General features: G+C 44.7%; 1 protein-coding gene across 2 annotated transcripts in view; it reads left to right on the top strand.

Annotated features, from left to right (window-relative positions):
* The window catches only part of Stac (SH3 and cysteine rich domain), a 125412-nt gene that overhangs the window by 67684 nt on the left and 37447 nt on the right, over positions 1 to 20281 (top strand). Inside the window, exons 3-6 of one of the 2 annotated variants that reach the window (XM_038324271.1) lie at positions 12033 to 12133; positions 13563 to 13644; positions 14532 to 14647; positions 16257 to 16335. In XM_038324271.1, the coding sequence (XP_038180199.1) occupies positions 12033 to 12133; positions 13563 to 13644; positions 14532 to 14647; positions 16257 to 16335 (378 nt within the window). The remainder of the gene's footprint in view (positions 1 to 12032; positions 12134 to 13562; positions 13645 to 14531; positions 14648 to 16256; positions 16336 to 20281) is intronic. The other variant, XM_038324272.1, reaches the window with a different exon arrangement.

Raw genomic sequence — 20281 nt, 5'->3', positions numbered from 1 at the left:
ATGGGAACACCCAAACCCAAACTGCACAGCAGCTCCTCTTGTTTCGACATGATCTTACTTTTCTAATTCCTCAAAAATAACACTTCCCTTCAAATACATATCCAGCTTTGTTTTTTTTTAACAAGGGAAAATGTGCTCACTGTGGAAAATGAGGGGATACAAATAAGCAAGAACAAAGACTGAAAAGGTTTCTAAGTCCACACCCACATGCAGTGACAGTCTGCCTGGTGCCCACGTCAGCCTTTTAATGCACATGCCTGTTTTAAATGCGTCTTCTAAAGATTGGGGGCTTTTTTGCTCTGAGGGGACACTTTTTCCATTATATATGTGAACATCATGTCAGCCATTAAAATTCTCCCACTGGCCAAAACTCTAGTTTGTTCATAGATGTACCCAATAACTATGATCTGAGTTTGTGGTATTTTGCTGGGTTTTTTTTAAAACATATCTTACTGTTACTAGAAAAGCTGAAGAGAGCTTTTGTTACTAATTCTTTGCACATATAGTTATTTTCCTAACACCCAACCCTGTGATTGAAAATTCTGTAAGTTTCTGATGTTTAGAACAAAACCTGATACCAAGGAAACACTTGTCCCAGGTTTACCTAACAACAAATGATGTCATCTCCCTCGCCCAGCTGCCATGTGTGAATGTGACTGCCCTGCCATTTGTGACCAGTGACTGGTTCGTTTCAGTTTTTCTTTTCAATTTCTACTTATTTGGAAGAGGGAAACAATAGAGAACTTTATATCCTTTCCCCTAACTCTTTGCTTACTAAGTCTACCATCTATTTTTTTTGGGGGGTTGGCTTTTTGAGACAGGGTTTTTCTGTAGTTTTGGTGGCCTCGAACTCACAGAGATCCACCTGCCTCTGCCTCCCGAATGCTGGGATTAAAGGCGTGCGTCATCATTGCCCAATAAGTCTGTCATCTATTAAATGTTTAATTTTCAAATCCATTTATCTCGTCAGTTGTAGGTTCATATCTTTGGATAATACTGTAGCCTCTGACTCTTCACCTTTATTCCTTCAACTTGTAGGAACAGTTCGTAAATCTTATGTAATAACATTGATTTCAACCTCTTTCTGCATTGTGTATGTGAATTTGTTATTGTTTTGAGACCAAATCTCATGTAACAAAGGCCAGCCTTTCAGTGTAGCCAAGGATGACCTTGAACCTCTGATCCTCTTACGTCCACGTTTCAATTATGGTACTATAGGCATGAGCTACCACCAGACCGTCATGAACACTAGACATACTCTACCAACTGAACAAGCCCCCAACCATGGTGACTATACTTTATATGATCAATTTTAATCAATATTTTGTTATATTGCTTATCATGAAACTGTGCTTAGAGTCACACTTATTATTAAGGATAAATAATCTAAATTTAAATAAATAAGCTCAATAAATAAGTAATAATACTTAAATTTTCTTCAGATTATTTATTAGTTTCAACTCTTAGTTTCTTGCCCCATACAAACTTTATTACCAAACTCCTTCTAAATAAGCACCTGTTGCTTCCACCAGAAAGGAAGCAGATGTGGCGCCAGCATTTGTGTCTAATTCTCCTCTCACTGCTGCTGGGAGAAGTCGCCTTCAACAAGCCCTGAGTTATTTCTTCTCCTTTCTTCCCCCTCCTTCTCTCAAGCACTGAGTTCTTCGAGACATTATTTGGCTCTCTCCATTCATATTATTGGTTGTGTCATTCATTTGTCCCGGTATCAGCCATTTCCTGGCTTACTCACTACTGTGCTTTTGTTATAATAGATTATTTTTTTATTATTTTTCAGTTCTTGGGCACACACTTCAAGATTTGCCTTGTTTTAATCAGTTTTCATTCAATATACAAAGTAATGGGTTTTGTGGTGACATTTGTTTATGTCTCTATCATTATACACGGTTTTCACCTCTTCTTCTCGTCACCTTGTCCACTTCTCTCTCTACTTTGTGTCGCACATATTTCATCATTCCTTCCTGCTGTCCCCTTTCCACTCTCTAGATCCCTTCCTCCCTCTTCTAGTCTGCTTTCAATCATAGGTAGGTGGATGATAGATAGATGGGTAAGTGCTTAGATACAAAGACAAATAACGACAGACAGACAGACAGATAGATAGATAGATGACAGATTCTGTACATGGGAGAAAACCTACAGTATTGTCTATTTGAGGTCCTAGTCTGGCTTCTTTTCATAATGACCTCCAGTCCTATCCATTTTCCCATTATTCCCATTGAAAGGTTTGACTATGCAACTATTCCCTAGTAGAAGCCAAGATGCCCAGGTTCCCACAGCAGGTATTTCTGGAGGGACCTGCTTTCTTCTTGGCAAATACAAGACTGCCCCAAACCGTGGTTTGTCGATGTCACATTAAATACCACAAAGGTTTTCTCATGCTACTAGGAATAGCATAATTATCACTGGACGCTCCATGTGCGAGAGAGCCCTCCAGGGTAAGGGGAGGAGAACGGTTCTGTCGCTATCCCTTCTCAGGGCTCTAGACAAGACCAAGACCCAGTGTTCTCTCCATTGCAGCTTCTCTCATTCCCATCTCCATAGTGAACACCATGGAAGCTGTCATTCAGTGTACTCAGGACATTCCTGCCGCATTCCCATGGCTTCTCCAGTTCTGGCCTGATCTCAGTATGATCGAAGCTCCACACCTGACTGGCCCATTTTCTGTCCTGTGAATGAATACATATGTGTTTAATTGAATTGTTTTTTTATTTGTTTGGGTTTTTTCTCCTTAGTGGCTTTTCCCTCTTTGACCATCTTGGGTGTAGCCCTCTGATGCAGTTCCTTGGATCTTTAGAAGGCCCAACTTGTGACATCTACATAATCCTCATGTGTAACTTGGCCAGGACTCTTGAAAACTTTTAGCAAGATGATTTGCAGCAAGTAGATAGAGGGTTTTCAACAATGGACTTCTTCCCTGAGTATTTAATAAATGTTCATGTAGAAACTTAAATATTACCCAAATAAAAATATTAATATGCTTGATAAGTGCGATTCACTTCCCTGTGGAATGAATTCCTCTATAAACAATGTATTTCATTAGTGTTTTATAACATATTCATGTGAAAAATGTACTTAAGACTCTCTGTTTTTAAAGAAGGGCCTTCTTTTTTAAAAATTCTGTTTTATGCATATGAGTACTTTGCCTGTGTGTGTGTGTGTGTGTGTGTGTGTGTGTGTGTAAACCACCTGCATGCCTGGTGCCCACAGAGGCTAGAAGGCACCACTTGGGTGCTGTGGACTGATCTGGGTTCTCTGCAAGAGCAATAAGTACTCTAAATGGCTGAGCCATCCCTGCAATCCCTCGAGACTAACTTCTACATCGCGAGGACCACCTTGTTTGTTTGTCATTCTAAAGGAGAGGTCTGGAGACGATGCACTCAGGAGGACTGACACATGCAGACACTACACTACAGCGTGGCCAGTTCCTTAGTTTGCTGTCGCTAGCTCAGACTTAAGGAATCTGAAGTAGTGACCCCAGCGTAAGTCGCTGCTCAGGAGCTGAAGATCTGTGTCTCTCAGCACCACAAATCAGCAACTCAGAACTGAGTGCTTAGTCTAAGGTCTCAGAGCACGGGACGGCTATGAGAACCTTTTAAGAGTCTGTGCCCAGCTTTTTCCACTCTGCCACGCTGTCTTCATAAATTACATGTGTATATACATACACACATACCCAGATATGAACAACCAAATATAGCTTATGTGTAGAAGGCATAGTAATTTGTTAAACAATCATCTTAATTTTGTATCTCATTGTCTTACAACCCCAGTTTTAAAAGAATCAACCAGAATCTTTGGAGCTGGCTCACTGGGGAAGAATGAGGTCCTGAATTTAAATCCCCAGTACCACAGAACAACCAGGTAATGCCGCAAATGCCAACAACCCCGGTTCTAGGTGGCAGAGACAAGAAAATCCTCCAAGCTTGTTGGTCAGCTAGGCTAACAGATACAGCAAGCCACAGGCTCAGTGAGAGCCCTGTCTCAAGAAAATAAAGCAGAAGGAAATAAAGGAAGACATTTGCCATTCTGCTCTGTTTCCCATGTGTGTGCAGAGGGCACACACACGCACACACACACACACACACACACACACACATCAGACCACACACAAACACATATATACCAAAAAAGTGTAAATAACCAAGATTAGAATATGGTTTTGACTAAAAGAGAAATATCCTTTATTATTTTGAAAGATAAAGTAGCAAGTCCATGAATAGATGCATAGCATACCTGGGAACACCAGTGCAGACATAATGGCTAACACTCTTGCAACCTTGACTGGCATGTTCCTGACTGTCCGCAACTGTCATGATAAGGCCGCTTGTTTGTCCCTGACTGCTCAGCCCCGAAATAATCACACAGAAACTGTATTAATTAAATCACTGCTTGGCCCATTAGCTCTAGTCTCTTATTGGCTAACTCTTGCATCTTAATTTAACCCATTTCTAGTAATCTGTGTATTGCCACGTGGCAGTGGCTTACCGAGCAAAGTTCTGGCATCTATTTCTGGTGGGGCTACATGGCTTCTTCCTAACTCCTCCTTTTTTCTCCCGGCATTTAGCTTAGTTTTTCCTGCCTACCTAAGTCCTGCCCTATCAACAGGCCAAGGCAGTTTCTTTATTCACCAATGGTATTCATAGTATACAGAGGGGACTCCCACATCAAGCAATCACCTACTTAGAGGGTTTAGCATGCATAGTGGGAAGAATTCTCTGTGTATTTTACCTCCGCGCTGCATGTTTTCTAAGCACTGTGCTGCAGGCCAGTACAGCCCTGATATTTGTCAGCCAAGAGAGCTTTTTAAGACTTTTTATTTTTATGTAGATGCATGTGTGTATTTGTGTCTATGTGTATGTATGACACATGTGTGTCAGTGCCCAATGAGGCCAAAAGAGAGTGTCAAAACCCCTGGGGCTGTAATTACAATCTCTTAAGAGCCATCAGAGCAGGGTGCTGGGAACTGAACTTGGGTTGTCTCCAGCTCCTAGGGGCTTATTCTTATGTCCTCAACCAGGAATGGGACCAGAATGTCTCCTCTGAGGAAAATGTTGTAATAGTTCATTTGCAGCCCCAGAATCATCTCAGGAAACTTTAAAACCCTGGATATTCTTGCTATTTCTCACCAACCCCGTTCTTATTGATTATACTTTTCTTTCTATTTTCTCATCCTAAGAAACAATCAGACTTTGGGAGCAGTGGGGTGGGTCATGGCTATCTTCCTAGTATTGGTCTTTCAATTTCAGTGAAGGAAATGTGGACAGATGAGGGCTGAGATCTGTTGATTCACAGAAGACTAGCAGAAGGCTACCAAGAAAGGAAGAGAGCTAAGTTTCACAGCAGGGTAGACTGAACCCTCGTCCTCTTTCCTTTCCCAACCAGGTTCCTGCTCCCAGGCCTTAGTTCTATAGAAAGGGGAGGTGGCTAGCTCTACCTCAGAGGATTACTGAGATAATAGGAAGAGTGCACCAGATCTCCTCTGGTCTTGGAAGCTAAGCAGGGTTGGGCCTGGATAGTGCTTGGATGGGAGACCACAGAAGGACTAGAAAGCTCCCCAGGCAGTGCGTCACAAACTCAGCCTTTGTTCATTCTTCCCAGTGAAGCTGCCGTCTATGTCTGTCCCCGCCTCCTTGGCTAAAATAACAGTTTACATACAAGCCACAAGGGTCACTTATTAATCAAATGAAGAAACCTGAAAGGAATTATTCCTCCTCATAGCTCAATTATTTTTAATTCTTTCTTACAGTATTAAGATAAGAATTCAAGTTCCTGACCTCTAGTATAGTACTCTTCTGCTCAGGTGTGTCCGTGTGTGTTTGTGTGTTCACTAACAAACTCAGACAGTTTCTTTAAATTGCCCTTTGTCCCGATACCAAGAGACAGAGTCATGCTCCATGGCTTCATTTGGCTTTGCCAGCCTTGTGTGACCTTAGGATCTTAGAAATAGTCTCCATATCCTTATATCAAAGAGAACTGGCATGTCAGTGTAGTGGAAATGCATGCCATATCCTGTATGTGTTGGTTAGTAATTACAATATGTAAAAATATGTGTGTATACATATATACACATACATATACATATCTCCCCACAGGTAGCAATTTCAGTTACCCATAATCACCTATAGTCTGAAATTTTAAGTGGAAAATTCTATAAGTAATTAAGTCATAGGCCTTAACTGTACACTCTTCTGACCGGTGTGGTAGAATGCCACACTGCCCTGCTCAGGAACACAGCAGCCCCTCCTCTAGTGTACTCAAGCTGTATAAGTTACCTGCCTGGGCATCACACAGCAGCTATTTGGTGCTCATGTGACTCATTCCTCTTGACCTCCTCCTAAAGGCTTCTACCACCTCCCATCACAAAAAGACGGTAAGTACAATTCATGAGGTGTTTTCAAAAAGGGAAGAGACAGGAAGGTTTTGTAGTCACATAAATTTCATTATGGCATAATGTTATAATTTTTCTTTTTATTGTTAGCTGTGGTATAAATTAACCTTATCATAGGAAAGAATAGGAAGAAAAGCAGTATATTTAGAATTCAGTACTACCCGTGGTTTCAGGCACAAAGTGGAAATCATAACCCTGACAGATACGGGTGAACTGCTATATTTATAGATGTTCATGTTTATATATAGGGTTATACATTCTTGAAGTATTTTTCCCAAGCTGGCTGGATATTGTGGCACATGTCTGTAACTCAGGCACTCAGGAGGCTGATGTAGAAGGGTTGTGAAAGCCTGGCTTACATAGCATTCTTGAGTCTTGTCTCAGAAGAAAAAAACTGTTTTCTCAAAATCATAGTTTTTCTGATGTGATTTACATTAATTTTCCTCAAATGATCTGTAGTCGTAATTCTACAATGGGACAAACTTGAAGCAATCTAAACATTTATATGATTAACTTTTAGCCCTTGTTTGTTGCTAATTCAAATACTGCAGTATGGCTAGATGTCTTTCCTTTCACAGGTGGTTCTCCCCACCCCCATACTATTTCTCTAATTAAGGGCTCTCAGTTGTTAAGTCTTACTTTAACTTCTGACATTATATGGAACTTTCCCAAGAGTTAAGCAATTTCTCAGTGCCGACATCCTTATAAAATTGATCTAGCCAGTCTAAGTGTGGTGGCACACGCCTGTGCCCTCAAAACTCAGGAGGAAAGTCAAAAGGATCATACCTAGTTAATTCAAGGCCAGGCTGTGCTGTATAGCCAGACTTGGTCTCAAAAGTGAAAAAGCAAAAGGAAAAAAACGGGAGCTGGGGATATAGCTTACTTACTAGTAAAGCCCCTGTCAATCATGTGCAAAGCCATAAGCTTAATCTCCAGTGCCACAAAAAGAAAAAGAAATTAAACAGTATGGCCAACTGTTTAAAATATATACCTAATAATTTTCATTAATAGCATGGCATTCTAATCCAGTAGATGTAGCTACCAGCATGGAGGAGGAAAAATCAATCTTTGTATATAGTTCTTATTCTCTCTCTCTCTCTCTCTCTCTCTCTCTCTCTCTCTCTCTCTCTCTCTCTCTCTCTCTCTCTCTCTCTCTCTCTCTCCCCTCTTTTCCTCCCTCCCTCCCTCTGGGGGGGGGCTGTTTTTTGAGTTGGAACACATGTGGCAGTCAAAGGACCAGATGTTGGTCCACATCTTTCACCTTGTTTGCGACATGGTCTCTTGTTGTTGGCCACTGTGTCCTCTGGACCAGGTGACCCACCAACTTGCAGGGATCCCATATCTCTCCTATCTCCCCATCAGAATGCTGGGGTTTCAGGCATGTGCTATGGAAGGGAGGCACATGAGACTTCAGTGTGTTCTAATGATCCATGCTCAGGATCTCACACAGGAAGCACTTTAACCCCGAGACATTTCCCCAGCCCTGAGGGGAAAGCTTTTAGGTGTTTTTCCCCAATGTCTATGTGTAGACTTCCTTACACTCTAGCCTTGAGCATTTAGTTCTGAATGGATGGCTCAGTAACCCCCATCCTGTGTTAAGTAATATAAGATCATGAAATAGACCGTTATGTAGACCCTATCAGTATTGTACTGGCGTTAACCTGCTCTATTTGAAGTTATGTCTGACATTCTAAATAATTACCATTTTTAACTCTGAAAACTGTCTTAGTTTATGCCAGAACTTCAGAACTCCAAGGAATAATTGATGAGTTAAGTAATAAGGTCACCACATTAGTTGCCTTCGGGTCCATATGTCATGAGCCCCTCAGGCCACGGGGCTACTTGGGTCTTGTTTTCAGAGACTGCCTCACTATTTTTTTGCTTTTTTAACAGTGTGTGTGTGTGTGTGTGTGTGTGTGTGTGTTCATGTTCACGTGGAAATCAGAGAACCACTTACAGAAATTGGTTCTCTCCTTCTACCATGTTGGTCTTCGATCATGACTCTCCATCAGGCTGAGCAGCCCTTCCCTCTCTGGCTCATCTCGCCCTTCCTCCCTTTTCTTTCAATCACAGTAGTGCATGGGGATAGTTCAAGACAGATGTCCCGCAAAGTGCTACAGTGGACACCACCTCATCCCAGGCCCCGAAAGGTGTCCTCCCCTCATGCCCTCATTGCTGCTCATGACCCCCACATACCATCCGTAGTTCCCAGGGACTTGCTTCTGCTGTTTGTAGTGATTGATACATCTGATGACTTTCTGCTGGAGATCAGGCTTCCTCTCTCAGGCCACCAGACACTCGCCTCTGGCTTCCTTACCCTGCCCTTTCCAAGCAGCAGTTCCATCGCGGTTTTGTGTAAAGGTCAAAGGTCAGTTTAGGCCCTATGACTAATCACTAATAGTCTCTAATTCAGATGTTTTACTATGATTGCATTTCTTTCTTAAACACATTTTAGCCGGGCGATGGTGGCGCACGCCTTTAATCCCAGCACTCGGGAGGCAGAGGCAGGCGGATCTCTGTGAGTTCGAGACCAGCCTGGTCTACAAGAGCTAGTTCCAGGACAGGCTCTAAAGCCACAGAGAAACCCTGTCTCGAAAAACAAAAACAAAAACAAAAACAAAAAAAAACACATTTTATTTTCCCTCAAAGTAAAAATTGCCCTTTCTACTCCCTTAACTATCATACCTCTGTAATTTATAAATACTCCCTCAGACCCCTCAAATGCTGTATCTACTATAAAATCCAAAGTCATCAAACGTCTTTTTTCCTTTGTTTTATTCCTCAGCCCACCCTCTTACATCCTCTTGCAGCACTACCTGGGCTACTGCAGTTATGTGGGAGACCCCACTTCTGCCCCCATGTCTCTTCTACGCTGCATCTAATGATTTTTAATTAATACAGTGTGGAGGGAGAGCATTAAGTGCAGTTTGTATATGTATTTATCTGTGCACGTGTGCATACTTGTGTGTGTGCAGATACACAAGTGTATACACGTGTACATATGCCTGTGGAGGCCAGAGGACGTCCTCAGGCACAATCACCTCGTTGTTTAGACAGGATTGCTCACTGGCCTGAAATGTACCGGTTAGGTTAGGCTAGGTGACCAGGGCACCCTACATTAGCGTTACAAACACACACACCATCACACCTGGCTTTTCTGCTTTATGTGAGTTCTGGGGTTGAACTCAGTCCCTCATGCTCACAAGGCAAGCCCTTGACCAACTTAGCCCTACATCTAGCCCCTTTGGTGCGCTTCTTCCTCCAGTATTTTCACTTTATGACTGTCTGCTAGGACAGAACCTTTCCATAGGCCAAAGGACACCTCATTATGACACTGTCCTGTTAGCATCCCTGTGGAGAGAGGGTTCTCATGTGGTGATAAAGGTAGTTAAGGGATCCGAAGTATGCGGTTGCATTTTTAAGTTTGAAGAGCCGGTGTGGACATATTAAAATTCAATACTATATACTTCTCTCTAGTCAGACATAAGGGAACACACAACAAAGCTTAGGGGGTAGAAGGCAGGAGTCACAGAAAGAAGTCAGACCAGGCCTTCTCCAAATCTTTCTAGAATAAACCAGGACCACTGCAGTGATCCAAATCACTCTCTCCCTGTTGAGAGTAGAAGCTTTCCCCCTTCAGTCAAGCTTGTCATTGCGCAGTGGAAGTGGGCACACCTAGCACCGAGTCATTCCTGGCGGTCTGATTCATGCCAAGCAGCGGAGTATGAAAGCAGGCCGGAAAACCGGAGTCAGGGAAAGGAAATGTATAGATGAGGGAAAATAGACCATCATTTATAATGACGTCATTTCAGAGGCCAGCTCACAGGGAAGCCACTTCCTTTTGAAGATCTTGCTTACCTTCTTCCCACGCAGGCACAGATAGTGAGCTCAGAACTGAAATGGAAGTCATTGTTTTTCAAGGCTAGTCTTTGGAAATACAACTTTCTTTACCTGAGGGATTATTCTCAGAAAAGGGGGGGACTTTTCTGCCACAGTGTATAAGCAAGTAATATGCTTTCATGGTGTGTATGTACATGTGTACATGTATGCAGACGTGTAGTGTGCACGCACACTTAAGCATGTGTGCTGAGGGGGGCAGCTTCAACCAGAGCAGAGACAGGTCCTCTGTTAAATGGTGCCTCCTGAGGGGACTTTCCAGGTGGCACCTCCCAGTGAATGGGCTTACATGTTGCTTTTCCACACGAACTGTGCATCCTTGCGTTTCTTTGTTATACCATCTAATTAAGCCCAACTTCATCGCCACATACATTAAACAATCCTGCCCAAAAGGATTTATTTGAGGAAGTATTTGAGGCAAGCTGTGAAAGAAAGGGACAAGGTGGGACCTCGATTGCCTTGGGACAAATTACATCCCCTGACTTCTCATTTTTAAGATTAAACAATGCAGACAGAACTTCACACCCCTCTCAGCTATTGAATACTCCTCCAGTGTCAGAGTCTGCTCCCACGAGGTACCTCAGATCTGTCACTGTTGCTTCACTGTGTACTGGGATTGTGAAGGGATTTGTTCATTAGTTTATTTAATGTGTTGGGCACAGGGCAAGGTTTGCAGCAGCACACCAAGGCACACCAAGGCACACCAGCCTTGGTCTCATTGAGTTCACCCTCCAGAGGCAAAGGAAGACAAAAGCAAGCTTTCAAGTAAATGCTTGTTGTTAGTTATGAAGAATGTTCTAAAAGATAGTCCCAGGGCGCTGCAAGAAAGAACCTTGGGAGAGCTGGGCTGTGGCTGGAAGACACAGTATGTGCGAGACCCCAGTGTTCTTCTGCAGTGTGAAGCAGGAGGAGGGGGAGAGAAAGGTAGAGGCTGGAGAATTGGAGGGGGAGGAGAAGGGGGAGAGACGAGACAGAGAGGTGAGAGTCACAGAGTAACAGGATGGAAATAAGAGGGAGAAGAGGGAAGAGAAGATGGGGGAGAGGAGGAGAGGAGAGGACGGTGGAAGAAGGGAAGGGAGGACAGAAGGAGGAAGAGGGGGTAATAGGGAGATACAAGGAAGAAAGGGAAATGCTTGGTATGAATGACAGAGTCAAAGTATGAAGGGGTCACTAGACAAGTGAAGAGAGACCGAGCAGCATCACAGATATAGTAAGCAGCTCATGCAGGGACGCTGAGGGACTAAAGAGCTAAGGCATCCAGAGAACTGAAAGAAAGTCACATGACTGACAGTTCATAAGCATGAGGGATTGCAAGCTTCCCTCCACTAATGCCACACCTCCCCGTCACAGTGAGCAGGTGAGAATGGGTGAGATGTTTTTACCAGCACAACTCAGTAGGGCTCAAAAGAGAAGAGATGAACGATGGACGACCAGCATGAACAGTAAAGAACATGGATTTTGCTAGCCTGAATTAAGACAAAGAAAGCATGGGTGTTCGGACTTGCTAACGTCACGAACATAAAAAGGGAGAAACCAGTGGATTTCTTAAGCAGGAAATGTGAGGTGGGGGAAAGGATACATTATATTAAAATTTTCATTTATCAAGTTTCCTGAAAAACAATCTCAGAGAAGAATTAACTGGCTAGAAGTTTCCCTTTCTTTCAGTGATTTCTGACCAGACCACAGGAAAGGGCAGGCTGTACCTAACCAAAGTGTGCTGTGTGCCTGACAGGAACACACGCTAAGCACGGACTGCGCTGCGGGGCCTGTAAGATGAGCATCCATCACAAGTGTGCAGACGGCCTGGCACCCCAGCGCTGCATGGGCAAGCTGGTAAGGGCTGGTGAGGCCAGATGGAGCCCTGGAACACTCAGAGTCCTTAGGAGTCTGTCCCGGGGAAGCCACACCCGAGAAACCCCTTCTCAGGAGTTCTGAAGCGTCCCCAAAAGCACTGTAATTGGCACAGTGAAGGAGCTGAGACGTGCCAATATCTGTAATGAATGCGCTACACCGACAGGAGTCCGAGTGCCCCACCTCTCAGGTGGGGACTTCTCAGCTGTAGCGCTTCATTCGTCTTCCTGGGACAATTCAGGCTTTCAGAGTGAACATTAAACATTACAGGCGCCCCCATCAGCCAGTGCAAACTAGGGTGCTTTGTTACAGTGTGGTTGCCATTAGCTGTTGAGTAGGGGCGGAGAGAAGACTGAAGCTAACCCACCCACAACACACACACACACACACACACACACACACACACCTGAGTGTCCCTGTGACAGTCACGTAGGTCAGACTAAAGGAGATCTCCCGGTCTGTGCACATTCTGCTCAGGTCATCTCAGGAGTGTGGCCTTCAGTCCCAGTGTACCGCCGAACACATTTTAAAGACCACTGAACCCAGAGTGTCCAAAGTGTTGCACCAAGAATGTCTGCCTTAGGGAAGTAGCAACAGTCTCCAGCCCAGGAAGGAATTCTGATGTCTTTTCTGACTCTAAGGAAAAGTTCATGATAAGTAGGGACAATGGCTTAACACCAAATGCAATGCCATCAAAGACCTGCTTCAGGGCAGGGAGCTGCCTCTGACCCCAATCTCTAGCAGTGCTCAAATATGGGCACCATTTGTAAGAGATGTGTGAGGATTCATAGATGCTTATGGGTTTCAAGTCACCTGCCAACCCTGGGGGGTATCAAATCCAGGTCCTTAGAAAGTGCAGCCAGTGACTCTGGTTTGCAATGGCCTCTCCTTTTAGATTCCTGTCACATCTGCCACCCTCTGTATTTCCAAGGGTCGTTCCCACAAGCCAAGGGAAAGACCACAGGTCAGAAACACAGCTGAACCCAGAAGGCAAGGCTGATGGTTCTGGGTGATGCTCTGAAAACATCCAAGGGCCTTGGGCATGTCCTGACCTCTCCCTTCCCCTGTGTGGGCTTTCTATCATCTGAAGCACCCACAGTAAGCTGTGGCGGAAAGCTGTGAGATGTATTCTGGGGTGGGGATGAGGGTTCAGCACGTAGTGAGCTTACAGAGCAGAGTAGAAGAGGCAAGGGCAGAAGGCTGGGAGCTTGCCTTCTAGATGGAACATTAGCTTGCTCATCTCCATTTTTCCTCTCCCCCCTTCCTCCAGTCAGTGGTAAATTATAACAATAGCAGGCTATGTGAGTACATTCAAGGGAGGCAACAACTGGCTTTATCTTTAGAACTGCTGCTTGGTTTTCTCTATCTCCTCTCTGACATTAAGTCTTTCTCTTTTTCATTCTCTCTCCAGCCAAAGGGATTTCGGCGTTACTACAGCTCCCCTCTGCTCATTCATGAACAGTTTGGATGCATTAAAGAAGTTATGCCCATTGGTGAGTTGGGACGAGGATGCACGGAGGTGCCAGTGATGACGGTAACCCGCTAGGGGCTGCAAAGCTAGTAGAATAGCAGAGCTTCTTAGCTCTAATAATTTCTGGAGAGGAAACATATGCTCTCCCTAATGGAGTTTAAAAGTAGCAGAGTCAGCCAGGTGGTGGTGACGTATGTCTTTAATCCCAGCACTGGGAGGCAGAGGCAGGAGGATCCCAGTGAATTTGAGGCCATCCCAGTCTACATCAGGACAGGTGGGACTGGTACAGAGAAACCCTGTCTTGGAAAAACTCAAACAAACAAACAAAAGCAGAGTTTCAAAAGTAGACGCCATACTTTTCAGACCTTCAGCAACAAGACAACTTGTCCAGCTATCAGCCTCAAAGGACACACCCACGCAACCATCAGCATAAGACATGGCACCCTGCAGCCCATGCGCAGAGTCAGTGTCCCATTTATCAAGTGTCATTGAACCTTCAGCCACATGCTGGAAGATGGGGCCAGTGGTCACTACTTCTCACAATTGTTTATATATGTATATAGTATATTTACAACTATATATAGCATATATATAATATGTAATAATATATTAATATAGTATATGTAATGTAATATAACATATTTATCAATGCTAAGTAGAAACTCAGCAAATGACACATACTATTTAATAAAGTGTCATCTAAGGATGTGGTGTGGATATCTTCTTTCATGTTCTCATCAGTTCTGGATGGATGTGTGGAGTTCTACATGGGAGCAAGGGCATTTGATATGAGCCCTCATCCATGGGAAAGGGACCTGCCCCCTGGTCAGGTCCCCAAGACTCTTTGACAGAGATCTGGCTTCTTGGGTCAGCTGGGCTCTCTGAAATGAGTCTCTTCTTCTTTTGCAGCTTGTGGCAATAAGGTGGACCCCGTGTACGAGGCCCTCAGATTTGGCACTTCCCTGGCCCAGAGAACGAAGAAGGGAAGCTCAGGCAGTGGGTCTGACTCACCCCCCAGAACCTCGGTAATTGACCTCGTCTTCTGTTCCGTAAAGTTGTCTGGGTGGGAAGGGGAGGAGATGGCTCAGCTATCTAAGTACTAGCGGGCAAGCATGAAGATCCAGGTTTGAGTCCAAGAAGCCACGTAAAAGCCGTGGCAGTGACTGACTGTAACCCCAGCACTAGGAGAGAAAGAGAGAGAGAGAGAGAGAGAGAGAGAGAGAGAGAGAGAGAGAGAGAGAGAGAGAGAGAGAGAGAACAGGTTCCTCCAACCTCAACAAGTTGTTGAGCTCGAAGCTTAGTGGCAAACAGGTGTGCACTCCTTGCCCAGTAGTAGAGAATAAGAACACAAGTCAGGCATGTGAGACTAGAAAGCCTTCTGAAGCCACACGATTGCTAAGAAACCACCTTTAAACTCAGTTCTTCCACTGACTTCAGAAATATATATATACATACATATATATGTGTGTATGTATGTGTATATATATATATATATAAAATCATGTTTCATTGTCTACATGAGTGAAACTCTCGAGAGGAAAAGTGGCAATTAAAAGAAGAAGGAAGAGCAGCTTCCATGTGTTTTCCTAGCTTATGCAGAACACAGATACCAGCTAGGTCTGCCTTCTCAGAAATGTGAATAGCCGTGGTAGTTTGCTGGCCTGTAGGTGATGCTAAAGAGGAAGGGGACAGACCTCCCCATCCTTTGGTTCAGTTGGTTCTAAAGACTAAATCCGCACAGAAGAAAGCACTGTTTAGAATTTCTGGAAGGCACACTTACGTGTCTCGTTCTATTTTATTAAGAAAGAGAGTGTAACAGCTGTGTCAGGGTTATTACAACAGCCATTCCACGTGAGCCCTGAAGGATCTGCTAGTAAAATGGAAGTGTTTGGCTCTCGTGGACACTGTCTCACGGCACGTAGAATATTACTTGTGCCATTGTACATGTGTTTTAGTAAATCTAATGTTCCCATGAGGGTATGCAAATGTGTGTGCATGAATGTGGAGGTCAAAGGTCAAGGCAAGGCATTTCCCTCTCTCCTTCTCTCACTTGCAACCATTTTAACCATGTTTTTTCTGACATGAAGTTTCTCAGTAATGCTGAAACTCACCAGGTCAGCTCACCTGGCCAGCCAGTAAGCTCAGGGATCTGCTTGTCCCAGTGTCCCCCCCCAAACACTGGGGTTATAAGCACATGTCCCCTATGCTTGGTTTTTACATAAGTGTGGGGGATCCAGACTAAGGTTCTCATGCTCACACAGCAACCACTTTAAAAACTGAGCCCTCCCCAGGCTCCTGGAATTTGACACATGACCCGATGACTTTGTGAAGAGGGTATCATTCTCATTGGAAGTTCAAACAGTGATGTTAACTCTCAGCTACTGGAAGAACCATATAAATGGAGCTAAATGTGATTTAAATAAACATATGCCAAAGTGTGTGAGTATATGTGGACAATTGCATGCCCCTTAGCATGTCAATCAATGGCGGACCGTATATGACAACTGAAAATTCACAAATGCGATACAAATCCCTCTCTAGATCCAGAACGGACATTAAAGTTCTATACTCAGTTGGCCCATGATACATCATGGCTCACTGGCTTACTCTGTGCTGTCTCCTCTTTTCTCCAAGACGTCAGAGCTCGTGGAGGTTCCTGAAGAGGCTGATGGACCAGGAGACGGATCTGACCTCAGGACACGCAGCAACAGTGGTGAGTGTAAGACCAGCCTGCAGGAACCGGAGCACACTCTCGGACTACAGGGCTGAGTCAGTTCCTTTCACGCCCCTCTCATTCTCTGATAGCTCTGGTGAGTGGAGAACCAGCCTGCAGGGACCGGAGCACACTCTCGGGCTACAGGGCTGAGTCGGTTCCTTTCATGCCCCTCTCATTCTCTGATAGCTCTGGACTGTGACATAGGCACGAGTCTGTGTTCTTGAAGAAAGGTGGGTGTCCATTCCAGGCAGTTCCAGTGCTCTGAGTCCATTTCCCTCCACACTGTCCCCTATGTTCTCAGACCTACAGGCCTGGCCATTAAAAGGCTCAGGAGCTGTTTGCAACCCCTCTGTGAATGAGTTTTTCCTCCAGTGACACAGATTAGGTCTGAAAACCTGACCTCTTATATGGGCCACATCTGAGACGCCTGAATCAGGTGGGCAGTGGCGCCAGGCAGAGAGAGCGGGACACATTAAGTCCTTAAAGGAGATGAAGACTCGAAAACCACCGTGTGAGATAGGAAATACCTCAGTAAGTGCTTACCTTGCAAGCATAAGGACAAGAGATGGCTGTCTAGAATCCACATTAAAAAGGGGGAAGGCGGATGGTGCCTGAGGAGTCATAGCAAAGGTTGACCACACCAGCTTCCACAAATACTGGCACACATACATGTACACTCAAGCCTTACATCATCTATGCCTGCACACGTAAAAACATGCATATGAATGTGCAAGCACACAACACACACACACACACACACACTAAACTAGTAGGAACATCAGCTAGGTGGTTACAGCAAAGCCTGGAAGTCTCCGCTGTGGCTTCAACTCTCTGAAGACGTCCCTAGCCTTTGGGTGGGTGGAAGATGGGGGTCTGTTTGAACATTCCAGACAGGATTTTGCTTGACAGCCCCACGGATAAGTGGTCAAACACAGAGAGTGATAAATACCCATTAAAGGGGCTAAAAGTAGCCCAAGGTGATTTGGCTCCAGATCTGTAAGAAGTGACTCCACAATCACAGAGATTAATCAGTTGATCAGCCTTTTTTGAACCTTTCACACAGGGGTGGCTATTTTTTCTGGAAACTTCAATTCATGTGTTCTTCACCATCACACAGGAAAATGGTAGAACCTCTAGCTGAGTCCTTAACGATGTGTAGCAGACACACAGTTAGCAGGCAGAATCGTGCAGAGCCATCCTGGGCCAGGTCTGTCTAGGACCGTGTGCCTACCAGCTGGATTTAGACAGCAGCCCCAGAGTTCAACATCTCACGGGTTAAGCCACTAGATGCATAACTCAACTTGTGTATTCATGTGGCGAGTCTAGCCGGCTGCTCATGTTGAGTCTAATCTCCATCGTCACATCTCTCCTGGCTGTCTGCTTCAGTGGACCTGATCTCCTCTACACTGGACATGTAGGCCTCAGTAACCCTTGCTCTGGGCTTCACCTTGAGAGCAGGTGACCTAGAGACACTGAATAGCTGCATTTTACTCCATCTCTAAATCGAAAATATTGACATCACTAGAAGTTCCAACAGGCTAGGCTTAGGGAGGCCAACTAGATAGATTCGTAATGTCATAAAGCAGAGTGAAGAAAGTGGACACAGTGGGAAAAGAAACAGACACAGGGACCCAGGGTACAAACAAGCAGTTAAAAGACAGCAAGGTGGGCTAGAAAGATGGCTCAGTGGTTAAGAACATTTGCTGTTCTTGAAGAGAACCAGAGGTCAGTTAGCAGCACCCACATCAGGCATCTCACAACTGCCTGTAACTCCAGCCCCAGGCGATCCAACATCCTCTTCTCTGCTCCAAAGTCTCTTGTGCACATGTAAGTACACATATTCATACACACATGTGTTGAAGGAAACGGCGGGGCTGTGTCCCGCCACCCGGCTAGCTTTACCCAAAATAATTACACGGAAACTGTATTCTCTTAAAACACTGCCTGCCCCATAGTTTCAGCCTCTTATTGGCTAATCCTCACATCTTCCTTTAACCCATATTTAGTAATCTGTGTAGCACCACGAAGTGGCTTACCAGGAGAGATCTTAACCTGCGTCCATCTCGGAGAGGAGAAGCATGGAGACTCACTATGGCGACTGCCTGAAGCGTCTCCCCAACTCTTTCCCAGAATTCTGTTCTGTCTACTCCGCCTACCTAATTTTCTGTTCTCTTAAAGGGCCATGGCAGTATCTTTATTAATAATGAAATTAACACATAGACACTCCTCCATCACACATGCACAAATGAAGGGCAAGCGTGTTGCCACGTTAAGGAGTCTTGGTCAAGCTGTAGTCCTGCCCATCACTGCCAACCATTATCTCAGCTTCATTCTGCACAGGGTCCAGTTTGCTGTTTCATTGTTATTTGATTTTTGTAAGGGTACAGCCTCATCTTCATGCATCATCTGAGAGGTTTTGCTCTTCCTGAAGTTCAAGGTGACTCAGCAGGGAAGGCTAAGGGCCACTGTTCACCTCTAAGCCTTAAGCCATCTACAGATACAAAACTCAAGGCAGGGAGGCATCCAGGCTCTCACACCTTACCTTTAGTTACCTTGTGGACCCAAGAGGGGAATCAGCACTTGTTAGCAGCTTTTAAGAGTAATTTCAGTAACTGCGAATCCATAAGGCTGCTGTGATCTTTGAATAAGATAATGTAATGCCACCCACACACAATAAGCCAGGCTTCATCTCCAGCATCAGGCTTCTCCAGATAGCTATAGTCTTTGAGGCCAAGTCTTTAGAATATGAAACTAATATTGGCTGATATCAGGGTTCCTGGGCACTTCAAGGTGGGTTCTAGATTCTTGAGTCTCCAAACAAAGAACTAAGCAGAAACACATAGTCGCAGTGGACTCTGGGACAACAGTTTGTTAAGAGAAAGGATGGGCAACCTGGCCAGAGCAGAGAGCTAGCTTAGGAGCTCCGCCGTGCTTAGCACACAATGGACTGTGCTTTGAGGGCTCCTTTGCACAGCATGGACCATATCGCTCAAGCTCCATTACATGGTGCTACCTACCATTCCATCCTTCATTAGCATCTTGACTCTCCACCCACCCAATGACCTAGAGATTTTGTGCAGGGCCAAATGGTTTTGAGACAGTGTGTCTGCCCCAGTGGCCAGTTTTTAACCAACCTTGCCCAAGGTTTTTTTTTTGCCTTCTTCTGTGTGAACTATTTATATTTTTTTTAGTATGCAGATTTTGTATTGCTTTAGGCAAAGCCTTCTGGACCTCATGTTCTGCCCTAGGCTCCAGCTGCAGAACAGGTGACATAAAACTAACAAACACACGTGACTTTTCTCTGTCTGTTCAGCCACCCACCCACATGGACTCTTCCATACCTGTCTTTCTCAGGAAATAGGAAAGTCACTCAACAAGTTGATTAGGCCAAAGTCTATTGCATTTGGTCTATCTCCCCCTTTCTTCACACACCTCCGTATCCAGCCCATCAGCAAATCTTCCCATAGCTCATCAGAACAGCCATCACATGCCTATCACGTGACTCTGTCTCAGCCATCCAGGTCTGGCTCCTCCATCAGCGCTCGCCTGTTAGACTCATCCATTTGATAGCTAAGATTTCCCTTAATGGTAGCGAGGTCTTCTCTCACCAACTGCTCTTAACAGAGCTGTACATTGCAAGGAGCTGGACTTGGAAATTATCACTGTGATAATTAAATTCTGCATAAGCCTCTCGAGGCAGAGACACAGCCCAGAGACTCCGCTCTACCCACCCACAGACAAGCAAGCCCCACATCATTTGGGACCTTTTAGAAATGCAGAATTTCAGGCCACCTAGACCTGCTGAGTCCACATGTATATGTGATCTGTGGTGTTTGAAAGAGATATGTGGGACGGGGCATGGTAGCTCACACCTGAAATCCGAATGCTCAGAGACAGGAAAACCACAAGTTCAAGGCCAGCCCAAACTACAGAAGCAGCCCAT

This window comes from Arvicola amphibius, chromosome 3, assembly GCF_903992535.2.
Source record: "Arvicola amphibius chromosome 3, mArvAmp1.2, whole genome shotgun sequence".
Lineage (NCBI taxonomy): Eukaryota > Metazoa > Chordata > Mammalia > Rodentia > Cricetidae > Arvicola > Arvicola amphibius.
Note: the sequence above shows the minus strand (reverse complement) of the source record. Positions and strands in the feature narration are given on the sequence as shown.